Source organism: Austrofundulus limnaeus, unplaced genomic scaffold (assembly GCF_001266775.1).
Source record: "Austrofundulus limnaeus strain Quisiro unplaced genomic scaffold, Austrofundulus_limnaeus-1.0 Scaffold10, whole genome shotgun sequence".
In the NCBI taxonomy this organism is placed as follows: domain Eukaryota; kingdom Metazoa; phylum Chordata; class Actinopteri; order Cyprinodontiformes; family Rivulidae; genus Austrofundulus; species Austrofundulus limnaeus.
Window position 1 is genome coordinate 1621570 of NW_013952412.1, and position 22502 is coordinate 1644071.

Here is a 22502-nt window from a genome sequence, read left to right on the forward strand (position 1 = left end):
GTGTGTGTGTGTGTGTGTGTGTGTGTGTGTGTAATCCATTCATCAGAACCAACCAGAGAATAAACTGTCACTTGCAGTGCCATTAGGCCTTGAATGAAGAAGACTTTTTTTCAAGAATTGTTTTCTGGCATTTTCCACTGGACTGTTTTCCAAGTGAAAATCTGATTTCATACAGTTGTTGTTGTTTTTTTTATTATAATTATTATTATTTTTACTTTTTGCTGATGTTTGTGTGGCTGGCCGAACATTAAAACACACATATTGTTCATAGATTTTGGTGATGTAATAACTTCTTCCTCAGACAGAAGTGAGAGACGCTGTTGAACCAGATTAAAAAATAGGAACACAATTTAATGGAGCTGTCCAGAAAAGAGATCTAGTAGGTTATGTTTTTTTTTAAAAATAGCTATCACCTGTGCCAGGGATGGGCAACTTAATGATGGCCACATTTTTTCTTGACACAGAGGGCCACATAGTGCTGCACACTTTCCCTAATGTATCTTTTGTGTATATATTATGCTTATTAAACCAATATACAATGCAGTAATTTTAATTATTTAATGCCCAAATGCATGCATAACAGTTATCTTGTTTAATAAATATGAATACAAAATGTTTGAAGCGAACAAACAAGAAATACTTTAACAAACTTAACAAGTGTGACAGCATAAGACACTTTGGGTGCAGACTCCTGCCTGGTTCTTGTACTGTTTATATATTTGCAACTTCACTAAACATCTCGTATTTAGCTTTGTGCAGCGTGTTGTGGTGACACTTTATATTAAAATCCCTCATGGCAGACAGTGTCTCTAAGCAGACCGAACACAAAGGTTTGCCTTGAAATTCTGTGAACAGATAGACTACCTAATAAAATTAAAACAATTTTTTATTTTTTACTTACAAGTGCCCTCATAAAGCAGCTTTTAGATTCAAAGAGCTTCATTGGTGGTCTGGACGGAAGCCACCCGTGGGACACATGTGGCCCGCAGGCCACTAGTTACCCATCCCTGACTTATGTACTCAATTTTATTAAAGTTGGTAATTCAACATCATTTTTATTTTGAGCAGCTCATCTGTGAAAGTGTTCTACAGTGCTTCTGTCAAACTTAGTGACCTTTCTCCTAAAAAAATTACTCAAATAAAACAAAAAAAATGGATTTGTAAAAATGCGGCAAGATTGCATGACTTTTTACAACCTCTCAATTAAATGCAATTTAAAACATTTTCTTCCAGGAATGCTGGTTTCATCTAATAATTTTTGGATAATCATTTATTTAGTTTGATTTTTTTAACACTATATTGTTTTTGATACCAGCTATTAGTACTGCAATACATGAACTTTTTCTTGTCTCACATCAATGTTTTACTTTTACTTCACCTTAATTTATTAGTAAATCTGTAGAAAATTTGAAAAGGCGATGATTTGGACTGTTGTCACTTGGTGCACGTGGCTGCAATGATCACATTTTAGAGATCAGAGAAAGCGTCTGATTAACGATCATCCTCACAAACAGAAATACTCAAGCTTGAGTGCTGGTGTGCGGCCATTATTAGCTGCAGAATCTCAGAGCTTCATCATGAAAATACTTCCTGGAACGTCCGCTTGCTGTGTGGAATATTGATCAGGACATTAGTCTGCAGCCGAGACTGTGAGCGCCAGACAAAGTGTGCACTCGTTTAGTCACTCTGCAAGTCAAATACACTCTCAAAGATGAATACACAGGAGAGCGTGCATGTGTCCCGCGCACTGGTGGGCTTACATTTAAATCATTCATTTTTTGTATTTTAACTATTGTGTCTTGAGGTGCAATATTTCCAGGGGCATTTAATTGTTTTATTGCATTAACTTTTAACATATTTTTCGGTTTGTTTGGGTTTTGGGAGTGGAATAAACTGAATTCTGTCCTCTAACTGATAACAAGAGTCTGAGCGGCACGTTCTTCACTGACATTGTTAAACAAATTTTTCTAGAAGATGCTTCACAAAATCTGTTAGAAGCACTCAGCGTTGGTAATGGACATCTCAATTTGTTTGTTGGAGGAAAATGGTGAGCAACCTTCTGGTTTGATTGGGATATGGTTGTAAGTATTTGGAAATAAATTTATAGATTTATTATACGGAACACAAATAAGGACCCACTTTAAAACTTTTAGTTTTTTTAACTCACCACTATTTGTTTAGTGATGATTAGAACATTAATTTTGTGTTTATTGTAAAATTTTAATATACAATTTGAAACATCCTGAGCCTTTCCTATGACCTTGACAAACTATTCTTTCTTTGAATGTCTGCACTCCTCCAGATCTCTGACCAAACCTTGCGTTGATTGACAGATTTATTAAAAACGTCATGTTCTCAGCCAAAGGTGCATAAACAGGACACATTAGCTGCACAAGCATATTTGTGAACACATTAAATGTAGATGGATGTATAAGCATTAATGTTTGAGGCCTGCAGCGTTTAGAAAAAGTAACTGAAAACAAATTTAACCTTAGAATGCCTGAAGGGGGCCTTGTTTACTTTCCATGTGACATTTTCAGACCCCCATTACAACTTTAGCTACTTTTGTGAAACAAAAACTTTTTTATGTGGCCATGCTCTAAACCTAATGGCTTTAATCTGTTATTACAAACAGAAGTGTATAGAATATACATATGTCATGATGCATTTATTAATCCAACATGTTTGTTTGTGTTGACATGACAAAGCTGGAGCTCGTCTCAGCTGACATTCTCTTAATCCAAGAAAACCTAAAGCAAATTTGTCAGATAACAATGTAATTCAATAATTCACCTCACAAAGCAAGGTGCTTGTTTTATTATCAGTCTGCTTTTTTATTTATATAAAATCAAAAAAGAAACCGAGAACCTACCAAATATTTATTTATCCCATCACATCTTGATCATTTTATTTTTGAGTTTAGTGTAGAAACACCTCATCTAGGTAGCTGAAGTATTTGCACTTGCTTGTTGCAATAAATTTAAAAATGCAGAGTCAAACTATGAATTAAGTTGAAACATTTCTATATCTTCAAAATGGTTAAATTAGGGCAAGATCAATGCAAGACGATTGTAAATTGGTTCCAGTTTTACATATTGTTACACTTACTTAAGCCCAGAACCTCCCAAATCTGCATCTGTGTTGGACTCTTCAGAGGCTGCAGGGAAATTTGTTCAGGTCACGTGTGAAAGGATTGCAGGATGGTCAGGGATCACTGCATGCATGTTTGACCAAAGCACTTAGAATTTTACAAGAGAGACATAAAAGATTAGATGCAGTTTCATTTTATTTTAGGACGACAAGAGCACAGTTGAAATGTCTGTGGTCGCCTGATTTACTGGTGGGAATGGGTGACTCACTCGTCCAGTTTTCTCTGTCAAACGGCTCCTACACCTGTTCCAGACTTGTAGTGTTTGGAGATCTGTTGCATGAATATTTGATGCTGACAGCTGGTTGCTGTGTGTGTGTGTGTGTGTGTGTGTTAGGAGTCTATTGCTCTTGTGTTTTCTGTATGTCCTTGTTGCACTTTGCACACATCAGCCAGAGGAAAAATTGAAGCTAAAATTACCATTTTTGTTTTTTCATCTTACAGGACAACTGGGAATGTTTGAGTCAGAAAAGTCAATCAACAGTAAGTGTTAAAGGAATCCACGATTAGTTGTAACATTTGACTTTATTTGATAAACATTTATTTTAACTGTAAAATAAAGACTAAAAATACTGTAGGCTGTTTAGTTTTCATAATTTTTAAACAAAATTTTTAAAAATATATTACACGGATTTAACCAATTTTTTACACGCAAAGCATTCTGGGTAAATGATGACGTCGACAGGTCCTTGGTGCAAGGCTGCTAGTGAGCTATATCCACCCTGAAGGTTAATCTTGGACAATATCTGACGATCAACTCTTTTAAATGAAACCAGAGAGCGTTGACAGAGAGGAGAAGACAGAAATGACTCAGCCTGTAACTGAAAATATGGATGGAGGACCTCAGTTTAGCTTGTTAGTTTGTCACACTAGCACCGAGCTAATAAATACAAGGCAATATAGCATTGGCGCAAAAGCTAACAAGCTAAGCTGGGGTTCTTCTTCCATGAAGCAGCTCTGTTGTCCTCCATCCATATTTTCAGTTACAGTCTGAGTCATTTCTACCTTCTCCTCTCTGTCAACGCTCTCTGGTTTCATTTAAAAGAGCCAATCGCTAGATATTATCCGAAATTAACCTTCAAGGTGCATATAGCTCGCTAGCAGCCTCGCACCGAGGACCTGTCGACGTCATCACTTACCCAGAATGCTTTGCAGGTAAATAAAATGGCTCAGTCTGTGCTAAAATATATTTTTAAATATTTACAAAACTAAACAGCCTACAGTATTTTTAGTCTTTATTTTACAGATAAAATATATGTTTATCAAATAAAGTCTAATGTTACAACTAATCATGGATCCTGGTCAGCACCACAGGGCTGGACCACTGCAGAGAAGGATGAACGAAATATAATATTTTGTATTTATTTATTTGTTCTGATTTAACTTTGGCTGTGCAAGTACCCATTCCCACTGTCTTCTGAACAAACCCATAGTTATGTCCAATCAATGACAAGCATATTTAGTACCAGGTGCAGTGTTTTTTCAGGCAGTTACTTCGTTATTATCCTAATTAGAAAATTGAGAAATCCCAGGCAGAGATGTGGTGATCTGGGATAATGAGAAAAATAGATAAACGATGATCCCACCATCATCTTCTTTCCTTTTGCATCACCAGACTTCTTATAGAGTCCCAGTGATTTTTTGTATAACTTCCACTCTCCCCGTGCACTCATCAGGAGAGTTGCTTGAATCATATTCCACAATTTTTTTTTTTTTGCTGAATGTTGCTGATGGCGAGCAGTTGCATCCAATTAATTGTTTTCCACTCCACTCCTCTAATCTGTAAAGCAAATCGACTGATTTGCCACCACAGTGAATCAAGCAATTGGCAAGTAATTAAATCTTTTAAATTTGCTCTCTTTTTTGCCTGGTTTCTCCTCCTCATTTCCCCTTAGCAGAAATGAGTACGGTGAGTTTAGCTTCTAAACCTGACATCTCACTGAATGATTTGTGAAAGAAAAATGCTAAGAAATATCTGCAAAATGGTGCACAAGAGAGCAAAATGGAAAGTTATAATTGAAAAATATGTTAGAAATGAGTACTTCCTTTTGATTTTATACCTGCTGTAAAGTTTAGTACGTCCTTCTGTCCGGCTGGCCATTTTCTGCCTATCCGGGGTCAGGTTGCGGGGGCAGCAGCCTAAGTGGAGAGACCCAGACTTCCCTCTCCCCAGCCACTTGGGCCAGCTCAACCGGGGGAATCCAAAGGCGTTCCCAGGCCAGCCGAGAGACATAGTCCCTCCAGCATGTCCTGGGTCTTCCTCTGGGCCTCCTCCCAGTGGGACATGCCAAGAACACCACACCAGGGAGGCGTCCAGGAGGCATCCTAACCAGATGCCTGAGCCACCTCAACTGGCTCCTCTCAACGTGGAGGAGCAGCGGCTCTACTCTGAGTCCCTCCCGGACAACTGAGCTTCTCACCCTATCTCTAAGGCAGACACCCTGCAGAGGAAACTCATTTCGGCCGCTTGTATCTGCGATCTCATTCTTTCGGTCACTACCCAAAGCTCGTGACCATAAATGAGGGTAGGAACGTAGACCGACCGGTAAACCGAGAGCTTCACCTTCTGGCTCAGCTCTCTCTTCACCACGACAGACCGGTACAGCGCCCGCATCACTGCAGATGCAGCACCAATCTGCCTGTCGATCTCCAGCTCCATTCTTCCCTCATTCCTGAACAAGACCCTGAGATACTTAAACTCCTCCACTTGGTGCAGGACCTCCTCCCCGACCCGGAGTTGACACGCCACTATTTTCCAACTCAAGACCATGGTCTTGGATTTGGAGGCACTGATCCGCATCCCAGCTGCTTCACAGTCAGCTGCAAACTGCTCCAGTGAGAGCTGGAGATCATGATCTGATGAAGCCAATAGGACCACATCATCTGCAAAAAGCAGAGATGTGATCCTAGGGTCACCAAAAAGGATCCCCTCAACACCTTGGCTGCGTCTAGAAATTCTGTCCATAAAAGTTATGAGCAGAATTGGTGACAAAGGGCAACCTTGGTGGAGTCTAGCTCTCACCGGAAACAAGTCCGACTTACTACTGGTAATGCGAACCAAGCTCTGGCACCGGTCATACAGGGACCTAACAGCCCATGTCAATGGGCCAGGTACCCCATACTCCCGGAGTACCCCCACAGGACTCCCTGAGGGACATGGGACACAGACAAACACCATCTCCAAGCCCAAAAAACACATGTAGACTGGTTGGGCGAACTCCTATGCACCCTCCAGGACCCTGCTGAGGGTGTAGAGCTGGTCTGCTGTTCCACGACCAGGACGAGAACCACACTGCTCTTCCTGAATCCGAGATTCGACTATCCGTTTGACCATCCTCTCCAGGATCCCTGAATAGACCTTGCTTGGAGTTCCTCCTGGGGTCTTTGGCTCTGGCCTCCCCTTATGTCTGCCTCGTGCCTCGGGGGTTGGCTCTGGGACTCCCCCACAGTCACTATTATACATTCCGTTGGAGAAATCCTGTAAATTTATGCTTGCTCACAACCGCACGCAGACAGGTGTTCAGATCCGAGGGGTTCTGAATGATCACCAGGTATATATAGGTGGGTGTTTTTTTTATCTGTCTAAATGTATACATGTATGCTTTTGCTAAGTTTTGTAACCTTAATTCTTTGCTGGTGTGCAGACAGAAGTTGGATGTATTGTATTGTTTTCTTGACATATATCTCACATATCATCAATTCTTTCTTTCACTTTTTCCATTACATTGTAACATCTCTTTCCTTTCTTTTTTTCCTTTCTTTCTTCTTCTTTCTTGTCTATCTAAAAAAAAGCCACTGATGATGAAGAAGCTAAGATACTAATATTCAGATATTTAGTACTGCTTTCTACTGACATGGTAAAAAAAAAGACTATACAAGTTGAAAGAAAAATTTTACATTTTGCAACAGTATACATTATGCTGTATATTTGATTTAGGCCTATAATAAAGGAGAGCCACCTTGTTCTAAATAAAAATTGATTTTTAAAGTCATTGTGTAAAGTTTAGGTACTCGGTATCAGAGAGTACCTAAACTAACTTACTCAGTTTGAGAAAAACTGTTATCGAGACACCCCGAGAAAAAACAAAACCAACCCTTTTCTTTTCACCTGGCAGTGGTTTGAAATACATAACTGTGTAATATCAGTCCAAGTGACTGGATTTTTCTGCAGTTATTACTACTCAAGCATGTCAGCATTCTTTTTTTATTAACTTTTTTCAAATTAAAAACATTTTCAATGCATTATGCTAATTGCAGTAATATTTGATTGAATTTGACCATGAAATCCATTTAAAGCTTTAGCTGCCATACAGAATCTTCTCAGCGGTTTCAAAACATGTTGTCAGGCGTGTGTCTGCGTGCGTTTGTTTTAGACACAGTCCTGACAGCCCAGGCGTTTGGTAGATGGAGCCGACCTTCAGGTTAATGATTGTTGCAAGTGGAGCTCAGACCAGCATGTTTCTGTGTGCACGTGTGGGCAGAGGACTGGGTGTAGAGGTGTCAGCAGAAACAGGCAGCAAAAAGAATGAGGAGAGCTTCTGACTGTAAGCCCGAGAGGAGACGCCGCAATCATCTGTTTGTGAGCGTGCGAGGTTTGAAACACAGCGAGCAGGTCAGAGTCTACTCTGTATGGCTATAGTTTTTTTTTTCTATTATTTTGGGTAGAACTATGTGGCTGCAGAGATTTCTGCCTCTGTAATAAAATAGGACTCGGTCTAGGATTTTATTTTCCAAAATGAGATCCAATACCAAATAAGAGAAATGTCATGGTGCGAGTGTTTCCATCCCTTTGAAGCCATTAATATTTCCATGATTTACCGTTTCATATAGGGCAGTAAGATTCATAAAAAATGTGACAGTGAACAACTTTTATTCTGTCTTCCTGAAAATGATCCACTCATTGCTCTTCATGTTTTTGTCTGATGAAATGTGCCGACTCATCAGGACTGCAGATTCTCACAGAATTTCATCTTCCTTTTGAGAAAGGTATTTTCAGCCATTTATGTCTATAATACCTTCCACGGGGACAGAAAGTACCTGATTATATTGACACACCACATGCAAACTGACATGCTGAAATGTGAACTATACTTGGAAGCATGCAAGGCTCAAAGGCACTAATACAGGCTGTAAGACAGCTTCGTCTGCGTAAAATGTAGCCTAGCCAATGAGATTTTGGCTGCAGTGTTATTGAGTCAAACGTTGATTGGTCTTGTCTGCATTTAGCGTTTTCATCTTCTTTTGAGAGTTTGCTTTGGGTATTTTTTTATTATAGTGTGCCATGCTGAATGGGCCTGTCTCTGGACACTGGGTGCAGATGAAGCAGTCATTTAGTTGAGCTGTCAGAATAAACACACATAAAATTAACATCTGCAGGTGAAGTTACTCTCCATCCTCCCCGCTGTGGCACACCAGAAAATAACCGAAAGAGGTGATAGATGTTCTCAGGACTAAAAGTTTCTTCTATGTCTTAATTACTTTGGGAATGTGAAAATCTGATATTGCAGTACTAGTTTTTTTTTTACATAATTCCTTATCTAAAAGTCCTTTGCATACCACCACTGTATAAGGACTGTTGACCTTGAACATTTCAAAGTTTTGAAATCCCTTTCTGAGTAAAGATGCAAAAAGTGCTCACAGCCACAACAATGATCCAGTTTATGTAAAAACTCAAAAAACTTATCATTCTTAGTTACTGAAAAGTCTGTCTTCCCAGTGAACAGCCTGACCACTTTTAAACTATTACTTTCAATGGAAACTTAGACTTAAAACTACTAACCAAATCAAAACTGTCTACACCATCAGCAGCTTTTTGAGGAACAGATTAAATTGCATAATCCAGGAAAACAACTTTTAAAACCTTGAAGAGGTAACATTTAGCTTCACTCAACTTTTGTGTTGCTTCTCACTCATCCGAGTCAGAGTAATCCTTCAAGTGTAAACAGAAGCAAACTGAAGTGTTTCTATTTAACCTTAAAGATGTTCTTATTTGAAGCTTTTTCAACTCAAAAGATTTCAACTTAAAGTGGAGCCACTAAGATAATGTGTGTGTTTTTGATCCTTCTGGCCCTCATTCTCACCTGCTACACACAGTAAAGGGTTCACTGGCTTTAACAGTTGCACAAAAGTGTATTCTGCGCTGCCGTGCACTTGATTAAGCTCGACGTATTGAGAACTGAAGAGCTGCTTGGATTATAAAACTGCTGACTCCTTTTCCCTCCATCGTTTTCTCTCTCCACCTCTTCCCTCCTCCACATCCCTCAGTATATCCCTCGCTTCTTCGAGTGTCTCATGTGATGAGGTTTGCGGAGCAGAGGGGTAGAAATGCACTCATTAACCCCCCCCCCTCCCCACCCTTCCTTTTCTTTCTTTACCTTCCTGTGTGTTTTCATCTTTTCATCTCGTTTCCACCGTCTTCATCAGATGAAGCATGACAGCACGGCACAAAAGGAGCTCACGCAGCGAAATTACACTTTCAAATTTCCCTCCCTTTTTTTTTTGACATTTCTGATCTGGGAGATTGCAAGAAATGCAACACACTCGATTAAAAGGAAAATCAAGGAAAGAACACAAACAGAAGAGGCATCGTGAAGAGAGCGCGCCAGAACTAGAAAAGTGGAGATGATGGGAGGGACAGCTGCGAAAAGAATACGTTAGGGAGGGAAGGAGGATGTCAGGGTGTAGTGATGGCTGCAGCCGCTGTGAGAACAGAAAATAGGATCAGTGATGCTTTCAAGCTAGAAATGCCAGGCAGTAAAGCTGGCTGGGACAGCACAGTGGGTGGAACAGCATATTTGAAATATGTGACTGACGCAAGCATTTTCTACTGTTTCACCATTTCCCCCTCGATTTCAAGAAACCACCTCTTCTTCCAGTCTTTACTGAAGTACTAATAGTTTGTCTGTGATGTGTTTGGGGCGTTATGTAGCAGTGGTGGTGGTGGTGGTGGGGGGGTTAATATATTTGTGCATTGCATTATGGGTAGGAAAAGGGGTGGGAGACCGTCGTGAAATGTGCAGAGATTTACTAGCTTTGCAGCAGAGCTAAGAAGCAGTGCTGTTCATGGCCGTTTGCTTGCAGTGGGGGGATGCAAAGCTTCAGCGGGACAGACAGGACAAGAGCAGGTTGTCAATGTGAGCTCAGGAGCTGTGGGGCTTTCTGCAGTCGGGATAAATTAGAGAGAGCCAAGAACAGTTCGGACAAAAAGGAGCATCAGTTCTCATCAGAGGGAAGAAGAGAAGGAAGGAGGAGGACAGAAAAAGACAAGGATGGGTAAAAGCTTGAATTTATTTTCAGACGATGACAGGTGTTATTGCATTAATTTATGTGGAACGTGTCTCGCTATATGTTAGCGTTCACACTTGATTTCTGAGTGTCGGTTTGGATTTGAGCAGTTGGATGTTTGAGGAATGTAATGCGCTTCACTTAGGTTGCACTTACAGCTCATGCAATCACTCAGCTTTGTTTTCAGTTGGTGGTTGATTGATCTCTTTCAGCTTTTCTTGATGGTGATTTCTACTGATCACGCCACCCTGTTCCATTTAAAGAAGGATCTATCTGTAGCGTCTGCATGCATTCTTTTCATCATAGTATATAGCATAGCATGTGCTGTGTTGCATTTATGATAGGAAGCATCTTGTTTTTAGTAAGGAAGGATGTATAGAGTACCTGAATCAATGGCAACTTTGGCAGGTAATATGAATGAATCTCATCTTTTGTTTTAGTGCTGAGACTGCACAGAGAAATCAAAGAACTTCATCCTCACTTTATGATTGTGTGCATCTTTTATCAGCCATTATTCATACCCCATGATTGGATATGTCTTGTTCATTTTGTAATGAATTGTGTCTAAGCACATTTGGACTTTTCCATTTAGAGGACTGATGGTCAGCAAGTAAAGAGTCTTGGATTTGATTGATTCTTGTCTGACAAGAAACATATTTGTAACACACTGGCACATTGACAATACAATTATATGTCCAAGTGAATGGGATTTTGAAAGGTTGCTGAAACATCATCTCTCTGTGTGTTTTCTGTCTGCAGGTCCAAGAATGGCTGTGTCTAAATTGTCAGATGCAGCGAGCTCTTGGCATTGATATGACCACACCTCGCTCTAAGAGCCAACAGCAGATTCACTCTCCGTCGCACCAAGCCAAACCCATTGTCCAGCCTCAGCAGCCCGCAGCACAGCCAACACAGCCCACAGCAGCAGTACAGTCCAAACCGTTGGCACAGAGTCAGTCTCCCCACCGGCAGCAGCAGCAGCAACCTCATTCTCAGCCTTACGGCCAGACTCAACCCTACACCCAGTCCCAGCAGTATCCCCAGTCTCAGCCACAGCCATACCCTTCGTCACAGCCAGGAGCCCAGACACAGCCTCACACCTCACAAGGCTTACAGACACATCCTGGATCTGGTGGTCCCCAAGCTAAGACAGGGCCCTCCCAGCAGGGTGTGAGGTCTGACCAATACTCCCAGAGAGTTACTGGAGCTCCAGGAGGTGTTGGAGGGACAACAGGAGGCTTCAGCCAGCCGGGAGGTCCTCGGATTCCCCACCCAGGTGCCGTACCACTCCCTGGTTTGACAAAGGCACCCTCGCAGCCTGATTTGGGCCGTGGCTCTCCAATGCATCAATCTGTGTCACGGCACCATGACCAGACTAGAAGTGCTGGATCCTCTCCAGCTCATAAACCTCCGAGTCAGATCCCTCCACCTGCCCAGGATGGTCTGACCAAACTGTTTGGCTTTGGGGCATCGCTCCTCAATCAGGCTAGCACGCTGATAAATGTTGACCCCCTACCCACTGCCCCCACACAGCCCAGCCCTGCTCGAGGCAAGGTGGTGTTCAGCAATGCAACTCCTGAAAACAGGCAGCAGCAGCAGCAGCAAGGGGCCGCCGGCAGCAAGCCTTTCAGTATGGGTGGTCCTCAGGCTCCAAGCCAAATGGGAGGTCCTCGTGGGCCAAGTCAAATGGGAGGTCCACATGCAGCAAGTCAAATGGGGGGTCCACATGTACCAAGTCAAATGGGGGGTCCACATGCGCCAAGTCAAATGGGGGGTCCACATGCGCCAAGTCAAATGGGTGGTCCACATACACCAAGTCAAATGGGAGGTCCTCATGTTCCAAGTCAAACTGGAAATCTTTGTGGGCCAGGCCAAATGGGGAGTTCTTATCTGCCAAACCAAATGGGGGGTTCTCATGCAGCAAGTCAGCCAGGTGGTCCACATGTGCCAGGTGAAAAAGGAGGTACCATTGGTGGATCACATGCACCAACTTCAAAGCAGCAGCAGCAGACCCAACAACAAAAAGAAATGCCAAAACAGCAAACACCTGCTCAACATCAAAAGGAGCTGCAAGGACAGCAGCATCAGCAAACACCTGCTCAGCAGCAGAAAGGGTTGCAGAAGCAGGAGCCACCGACAGCACCTGTGGTGGCTCCGGAACCGGTGAAGCCCAAAGTGAACTGCCCTCTTTGTAAAACGGAGCTGAACACTGGCAGCTCTGACCCTCCCAACTACAACACCTGTACGCAGTGTCAAAGCCAAGTGTGCAACCTGTGTGGCTTCAACCCAACGCCGCATCTGGTTGAGGTAAGAGAAGCAAACATACAAGCAGTAAAATGTACAGAGAAGGTCTCCCACGCACAAATTCATGGAAAAATGCCACAATACATTTTATTTTTCTCACAAGAAATCATTATACTGTACATACAAAGACACATTACACTCACACACAAACACACACTCCATAATTACATCCCAGACAAATCAGTATCATCAGTGGGAAAAGAAACATTCTTCTTCTGCTGGGCTTCTTCACTGAGCAGATACAGTAAGATTGAACCTCTCGTGCTGCTGTTTGCCCCGAGCTATTTTCTTTTCTCTGCTCTTCTGCTATCATTGTTCATGATGCTTGCTGAAGCATTTTTAATTGCACATTCTTTCAAACGTCTTGCTTTTGCTCTTTCACCAACTATTCATTTCTTTGCTAGCATTGAGTCACTGTTTTTTTTACCCTCTTACCTCATTACCATTTCACCACAGCTCTACTTTCTTCTATAGCCAGCTCTCCCTCAGTTAAACATCCTGCTTTTTATTCACCATTTCTGTCTTTCACCATGATCTTTAAGTTCACAGTTCACGCGACTTAATTATCTTCGAATATCACCCATTTACAGGGCACACAAATGCACATTTTTTTATTGAGGATTGAATTTCTTAGACATAATGTATCTGCAGTAAGTATTTTTTAATTGAAACGTTATTTGTTCAATTCCTGCTTGAACCAGTTTCAGCTTATTAAAATTAGCTAATTTTTCTGACAACTTTGACTCAGAAAACAACAAGAACCTATCAAAGCCTGTCGTATCAAAACACACGAGAAACTAGGCTCACAAGTGGGTATTTGAAGTACTTTATGCATCCCGTCTTGCTTGATTTTGGTAATTATAATTAAAATAAAATGATAGTAACATGAATCTCCTCTGCCATCTCTCTGAGTCACAGTGGCTGTTTTTATTAGCGGAAGCTCCTCTGAGGTTTTATTCACACCAGTGATAAAAACAATGGCATGATGTAACAACCAGCCAGCAGGTGGTAGACAAGGCAAAATTATGTTAAAAAGTTTTCATTGCATGTTGGCTCAATAAAAGTCGAGTTTCACAGTGGGTACAAGTCGTGCTAAAGCGGCTCGATAGAGCAATGGTCTTGTAATCCTGAGATTGCAGGTTTGAGCCCAGGTTGTGTCAGGAAGGGCATCTGGTGTAAAGTAATTCATTTCATGCAAGTTCACTGACTGTGCTGAGCCCTGTCGAAGGAAGCAACTAAAAGACAAACAACATGTGGGGTTAAACTGTGGAGTTGTATTTGCATTCTAAAAGTGACTATTCTGCTAATGATTTCATCATAAGCAAAAATCAACATTTAATGTCGCAAAAAGTACATTTGTGACCCATCACATCAAACCAAAGATTAAGTCAAATTTGGTGAAAATGATCTTATCACGTTTTCAGATTTCTGGCTTTAAAAGCTACGCTTTGATTTTGACCTGGATCATCCTGATATCATAAGAGGCTCCAGAGATAGGACTGCATTTGTCTTGTTAATCATGATAATACATTAATATTTGGTCTGAATCCTAATTATATGTGATTTTAATGAGGAATTGTCTATGTCATTATTAAGAGGAAATCTTAAATAGTGTTTGATAATTGAGATCTCCCAGCTGGAAATAAACAAAAACTTTGCTAGCTCACTGGGAAAAATCTCAAAATTTTAAGGAGTTTTTGCTCAAAATTTTGAAAAATGCAATTATAGCAACAATTTGCCCATTTCTCCATAATCCACTTTGAGACTTAGTGTTAGGGTTCGATGTGATGGGTCACATTTGATAAGCAAAACACTCACTTGTTTAATGTGTACAATTTTGCATTGTGTGATGAAATTGGCATGTGAGGGAAAAAACATGTGCATGGACAATGTGGTTATTTTGGGCGCCAAGTGTAAAATGAAATGTTAAAAAATATCACTAACATATTTTTCATTATTTAGCTCACTGTTCTTACATTTAGATAATATTTACTAAATGTTAAGTTTAAATTTTAAAAATATATTTAAATATGAAGTCCTAAATCTAAATGTTTAAATCTGAATTTAAAAGTTAAACCTTAAAAGTTGAAGTTCACATTTGGGTATTTTAAAATGGAACGCAGCTTATGCTGTTGGTGCTCGGCTCATGTTCATGATGTCATCATCCTGAGACAATAGCAACCACTAGCTCCAATGCAGCTAAAGCTTCCCTACAAGACATCAAACTTGCAGTTGGTGTCTGAGCTGCACTTCAAACTGCTGGACCACAGGTACCACCCCTATTGTTTTTTATGAACATATTTTGAATTTAGATTTTAAATATTATCTTTAGCAGTCTTTTTTAATGTTTTATTTTACACTTGGTGCCTCATAAAACACAGAGGTGCATCATTTTCACACCACTTTTACGACATTCTAATGGATAAACACTATGTATGCTGAGAATATGGAGTGTTTGGGAACACATTGGTTTTACATTTTGATCAAGTTTTTGAAAACTTGGAATATATTCTGTTTATTTTATAAACTAGCTGGTTAAAAAGACAATGAAGAAAGAAATATGAAGGGTGCTTTAAAGAAACAAATGTTCAGAGGTGGAAATAAAACCAGCCTAAAATTAGGATGGATGACACAAGATGAAAAGACAAAAAAATAAAAATAAAATAAAAAAGCTGACAACACACAAAAGGGCAGGAGACTGATAAAGACAAATATTGTCAACACAGCACGGGCACAAGCAAACAGAATGAGAAAGAATGACGGCTTCAAGAGAAGCATAATTACAAAATATAGACATCTTTTCTAGTTTGGCTTTTCTTCCTGTCCTCCAAAGTGCTTCTGCTCAGGGAACAAAGAAACAGGTGTAAAGGTACGCTGCACACTCACCTCCCTTTTATCGATCCAACTGCAGGCTTGGCTCTGATAGGGGGAGAGAAACAGAAAACAAGAAGTTGAAAAATATGCTGAGACATAAGAAGCTAATCTGGCCCTTAATAATCCTTAAGGTCTTCTCTCCTTTAATTTTTTAACTTTTAAATGTTTTTTTGTAGCTCCTTATTTGTCCTTTTGCCTGCGACTCTGATTTTCCTGATCAAACGCTTCAAAAATAACACAATAAGCTGTAATTGGACATTTTGCGATGCAAACATCCTCCTGCTGATTCTGTGCTCACGCCTGCGTATATTACAGCTCCACCATATAAGCAGGTGTTAATGAACGAGTGAATGAGGCTAATTCTCGAGCCAGTCTATCATTCAGGCCGTTGCAGCTGTTGCCACATGCTGTTGGAACAATTATTAGGATAACTGCAACCAGTTCACCCGGATGAATGCCAGAAAGGAGAGCTGGTGTTTGCCACCTGAAGAGAAGCAGCGCAGTATCTGACATGTGAGCCGCTGAGGTGAATTAGTGCACAGTGGGACGGATCAATTTCTGTGTTTTACTGTGAAATTATGTTCAACTTATTTTTTTCAAATTTTACCTTTTCAAATATTTTATGCTTTGTTATTAAGTTTGACCAGAATTATTTTTTCTTTGCCTCTTTTTTCCAGAAGCTTTCACAGTCAGACGAACCTAATTATATTCAAAGAATTCAATTAGGCACAAGTGGACTGCAGTCAAGATGTAGAAGCAGAGCTTAGCTGCAATTATTGTAACAGGAGTCCTAAAATAAGTGAATATCTGAACAATTACAGAAAAAACTATTCAAGGTTTTTTTTAGTCCTATCATGAAGACTTTTACCGGTGTTTTTGAAAACTTTTGAGTCTAGTAGTAAAAATAATAATAAATGATTTTAAATTTTCTACCATAGGTTTTACTCATGCTGCTCAAAAAAATCTAATAAACCAACAGAATTGTTAATAAGAATAAATAAATAAGAATAAATAAGATGAAAAACCCAAACTCGGTTAATTTTTAAGTCAATGCAACACCATAACCTTTACTGCCTCACAATGAATTTACTTTCAATCAACAAGGTTTTGTCTTGAATTTTAACTAAGCTTTGCAGATTAGAAAAATACAATAACCAGAGACCTCGCATTCCACAATGGAACATATTGTCCGTTCACTTTTATTACTGGAGATTTAAACTAAAATCATTTTTAGAGAAAATATAAAATTAAAATTTTGTTCAAACCATGTTTAAAAAATGAAAGTATGTGATCTCATGTGTGATTTTTCTAATTTTGCTTTGATCTGTTAGCACATGAAGTATAACTCTCAGCAACCACCATACCAAACTTAGCTAGTTATTGTTTTAGTTATTATAGGTTCTTTAGGGTCAATCAGATGTGGAGGCCATTTTGAATTTTGTGGCTGCAGCCTAGCCAGAATGCGGCCTACGGAGGCCACACGCTTGTGACAGTCTTGTTTTCAGATAACGAATGTTTGCCTGACCACGCGTTACCCCGTTACCATGTTGATATATTTTATATCACGTGCCTTCTGACTTGAAATGCATTAGGACATGTATTCATGTTTTCCACAGGAAGAATATCTTTACAATTAAAAACGTTACACATAAGTAAATTAAAAATAAAACATTGATAATTTGAGGTTCGCTCCAGTATCAGTACTTGCAGTTGCATTTTATTTAACTTATCACTGCAGCATAAATTTCATCAGCTAAGTTGCTAAACCTAAAAAACAAATGATCCGGTCTGTGACGATTTTTCAAACTATGCCGATATGATACAAACAAAAACTCGGCCATCTTTGTTTTCCTGTATAGTTTGACGACGCAGTGAACCCTGGGATATCCTCAGGGAAGGATACTCCGATGTAGCCAGTATTTTTAGGGCTTTGTGGGCTGCGTTTGCAGACTTCGAAGGACGCAGCCCCTGAATTGAGACACAGCCTGCAGAACCTGGTCGTTCCCACAGAGTTGATTCTGATTTCAGCTGTCTGCTCCGTCCAGGTCACTGCAGCTGCCAGCGTGAAGCAAGGTCTTGTTGATCCTTCATCACAGTTTTTAATCTCATCTTCTTGTCTTTATCTTCACTCGTTCGTCCTGCTCGTTGACGGTCCAGTGGGTGAAATTAATAAGATAATAACAATTTGTAAATTAATGAGGTGAGAGGAGACACATGAGAGGCACAAAGGTAATGGAGCAAAGAAACAACCAAAAAAAAAAACCCAACAAAGCACAGAAAGTGCATAAAGTAGCATTAAACTGCCTGACATTTAGTCAACAGCAAACAAATCAAACTAATGTTTGCAGCTGAAAGAGGATGGCCAAGTCTCATTTATTGAACACAGACTCACACATCATCATCATCATCATCATCATCATCATCATCATCATCATCATCATCATCATCATCATCATCATCATCATGAGCAGCAGCAGCAGCTTTTCATGTCAAAGTCACAATAATCATCCTCAAATGTCCAGCTATTGCCCCGTGTGTGTGTGTGCGTGTGTGTCTGCACATGTGTGACTTGAAAAAGTAGAGAGAGCAGTGTAACGTGTGCACAACGTATGTAATTTACTTGGCATGTGTGTGTTCGGCTGAGTGGGCCTTTATGCATGGTGTGTGTTTTTGTGTGTCACAACAATTTCTACAGTCAGATCAGCAGACTTGCTGGTCAGCAGCTGAAAATAGAACAAAGTAAAAGAAGCAGCTGTCACATCGTGCAAGACCCGCTCTTTGGCACATGTGTGCACAGACCACACATCTCCCCACCCATCCTACACAAGTGTGTGTTTGCGAGGATGCTTCAGATAGCACGTCAACAACGAACACATGGAGAGGATTTCACTTCATAAATGCATCTGCTGAATATTTTTCTAGAAGAAACTAGTTCAAAATAAATCTAAAATACTGGATCAGTTTACAATAAATAAATAAATAAATAAATAAATAAATAAATAAATAAATAAATACTGTAACTTCTATACCACGGGTGCACACACACAAAAACATACAGTGAACCCCGCAAAGTTGCATTTCTACAGAGCCCACAAAGGGATATGGAAGTTTTTTTTTTCCTTTTGCATCACCTTGCATGGGAATGAAAAAATCATTTATTACTGCTGTTCCTGATGTTTATTAACAAATTTACATGCTCACAATTATTAGCCTACTAGTTTAATTCAGATTTGGAATGAATATATCACAGCCACGCATGGAGGTATACTGTATGTAATATACAGATATTTTACCTCTTTGTATCAACACAACATCACCGTCAATTTCCCCAACTTGCAGTGTCACAACCTTTTTCGGTAACCAGATATGTCAAAATAAAAGTCTCATTCAGTACAGTTAATACAAAATATTAAAATTTTGCATTGGAACGCAAAGGTATTGTAAGGGAGTGCTGAAGATAAAAAATCCCCCGTTTCCTTGCAGGCTCCTTATGTTTCAATTTTCAATGGATTTTTTTCATGGAACCCAACTACAAGTCCGTCCATCTGTCCGTCCGGTCGTTTTCTGCCACTTATCTGGGGTCAGGTCTCGGGGGCAGCAGCCTAACCTGAGAGACCCAGACTTCCCTCTCCCCAGCCACTTGGGCCAGCTCATCCGGGGGAATCCCAAGGTGTTCCCAGGCAAGCTGAGAAAATAGTTCCTCCAGCGTGTCCTGGGCCTTCCCCGGGCCTTCTCCCAGTGGGACATGCCCAGAACACCTCACCAGGGAGGCCTCCAGGAGGCATCCTAACCAGATGCCCGAGCCACCTCAACTGGCTCCTCTCAACGTGGAGGAGCAGCGGCTCTACTCTGAGTCCCTTCCGGATGACTGAGCTTCTCAGCCTATCTCTAAGGGAGAGCCCAGACACCCTGCAGAGGAAACTCATTTCAGCTGCTTGTATTTGCAATCTCGTTCTTTCAGTCACTACACAAAGCTCATGACCATAGATGAGGGTAGGAACATAGACCGACTGGTAAACCGAAAGCTTCACCTTCTGGCTCAGCTCTTGCTTCACCACAACAGACCAGTACAGCGCCCGCATCACTGCAGATGCAGCACCAATCCACCTGTCGATCTCCCGCTCCATTCTTCCCTCATTCGTGAACAAGACCCCGAGATACTTGAACTCCTCCACTTGGGGCAGAACACTATTTATTCCCTTTTCCTTGCAAAACTATTCAGATGCATCAATAATGGAAAAACCCTGGAAATGTCAAATTTATAGCAAGTTTCTACAATAATTATTCTATTGGTGACACCTGGGTTTGCTGAAAAACTGGAAAAAAAACCTCTTGTGCTCTTTGAGTACAGGTGCCAAACAATGTTTTCCCGGGCCTCCACATTATTTAGGAACATGTCCAACTCACATTCTGTAAAGTTTGTCTTCTTTCCATGTGAAGACATGAGTTTTGGCAGAAGAGGAGAATCACACTCGCTAGGTTTATTTGCATCTTTTTGCGTATTTAAAAAGTGGTGTGCCAAGGGAGGCATTTCGTGCACTCAAATAATTATTGATTAGGATGTGCAAAGGCAATGTCCTTGGGTTTATGCACAATAACTGTTTTATGCATCTAAACTTTTTTCGCAAATGCAGATTTTTTTATTACTCATAACAGTAACGTAACATAAAACTAAATACATAACAGTGCTATGTATTTATTTTTTAAGGGTACGCCATGTTTCACTAAGAAATCCACACAATTCTTTGTGCACAACGTCCCAGGAGCTCCAGAGGTCTGTCCAACAATGGTCACGTGCCTGCTAGTTGCCCTCTTCCACTTTCATTACGATGAAGAGGTTTTGTTTTAAGTGTGTTTAGGATTATCCTAGTTTAAACAGCAGATGAGTAACAAAGGCTTTGTTAGAGTTTTTTGACTTAATATAAATAAAAATCAACAGTCAATTAAAAAAAATATAACTACTACATTTATTACTATCTGTGTTGATCTAAAACAAAATCTAAGCAAATTGAGTCAAATGCCTTAAAATGATTTTTACTTTTCTAATTCAGAACATAGAACCAGCATGGTGACGTAAAGCCATAAAAAATAAAACCGGAGTCATGTTTCCATATTTAGCTAGAAGAAAGTATTAAAAATAGAGGATAAGAGCAGCCGCAGGAACGACTCCTTGCTCCTAATGGACAGACAGTTCTCCGCTGCACCTCCAAACATCTTCAGACAATTAATAATACATCTCCTTCTCTGTTCCTTCTTCCCTATTTGTCCTTGTCTGGCTTCTATCTTTCACCGTTTCTTATCTGCCCATTTATCCATCTTTTCAGTCACATATTTGCCCAAGAGAGTTAAAAACATTTACCTTTTAAACTTTAACTGTAGTTAGAACCTCCCACTCTTTGCAGGATTAACTACATGTATTCCTCACCTTGTTATTCTGTTTTCTTCACACATTTTAGCTAAACATATCTCATTTGTTCTCTTATCTCAATTGACACTCATTTCTAACAACAATTTGTTATTCAACAACATGTGTGTTCTTAAAGCCCTGACGTGCATTTGAAAGCTTTTAGGACAGCGAGCTTGAGAAATCATTGGTTGAACATCAACAAAATGAGCGAGCTCTGAAATTTGGCTTTTTATTATCTTTTAAGAACTCTTTGAACTTTTTCAGTTTGTGTTTTTTTTTTTTTACTTAGATTCCCTGACGTTGGTGCCTGGCCTTGCGTGCTTCAGTTTGACAGTCGCTGTCAGTTCTTTAAATACCTGCAAATGACGTGTGCTGAAACCCAGTGCTCGCGCTCAGTGAGCTGGAAGGAACAGGTTCCGTTTTAATATCTGTCTGTCATTATGATAAGATTTATAAATATCTTCAGGTAAAAAAACTGAGTGGGTGCAAAAAATATGATTCCTTTCCTTTGAATGTGTTTACAATTTTTCATTTTGGCCAAGTATGTTTTAGTTTCAGCCTCTCTCTGTCTCCTGAAATGCCGCACATCCTCTCCTCTCCTGCTGCTCCAGCTGTTTTTGTATCATCTTTTCCTCCACTTTCCACAATTCTTTGTCATGTCTCTTCCTCCTGTTTTATGGTTTTGTTTGGACGAATTACATCTCACTCTCTGCCACTTTTCACCACTTGTCACAGAGCGATCTCGCTCCGTGTCTCACAAGTCCTATTTTCTGTAACTGTTTTGGTTTATACTGAGCTCTCAGGTGCAACAAAACATCTGCAGTAAGCTCCACCCTGAGAACACTGGAGTCTATAAAACACACAAGCTGAGATATGATTCCTAATGTTCTGCAGTGACTGGATTTAGAGTGATCACCTGCCATCAGTGATGAAAAAGGCAATAATAATAACAAAAATTGCTGTACATACATAACATGGTAGTAGCTAGAGTTGGGCGGTATGACCCAAATTTTATATCAAGGTATTTTCAACAATTACACCGGTTTCACAGTATTTAACGGTATTTTTTTCCCTCACGGCTCATCTGATAATAAAATGTAGGCCTACAAACTTTGCTTATTGACTTTTTTCTTTTACTGTACCTCTGTATCACTGTTTCCCTCCTCATGTCTTTTCTTCTTTGGTTGTAGACAGTAATCATGCATTTAGGTCAGATCGTGAAGGATTGAGAAAAAATCATTATCTGGTCTAGTGTTATGTGTTAATAAAACTTAAAAGGACGACTCACCTTACACACCAGTCAACTCCGCTACACTACAAAACTACTTCCCCCCGGGCTTTTCACAATAGAAGCACGCTAGAGTCTCCATGCAATAACATCTCCATTATAACGTAGCGCGTTAAATCTAACCGTGCAAGTCATTGAAGAGTTGTTTACTATTCAACGATGGTGAAAACGGGATGTTTTTTTTTACGTCAGACCAC

General features: G+C 40.2%; 1 protein-coding gene across 4 annotated transcripts in view; it reads left to right on the forward strand.

The window, feature by feature from the left end:
* The window catches only part of bsna (bassoon presynaptic cytomatrix protein a), a gene marked incomplete at its 5' end in the record, with an annotated part of 100790 nt that overhangs the window by 14233 nt on the left and 64055 nt on the right, over positions 1-22502 (forward strand). For all 4 annotated transcript variants that reach the window (XM_014001778.1, XM_014001777.1, XM_014001779.1 and 1 more), the window contains 1 exon segment: positions 11192-12739. In XM_014001778.1, the coding sequence (XP_013857232.1) occupies positions 11192-12739 (1548 nt within the window).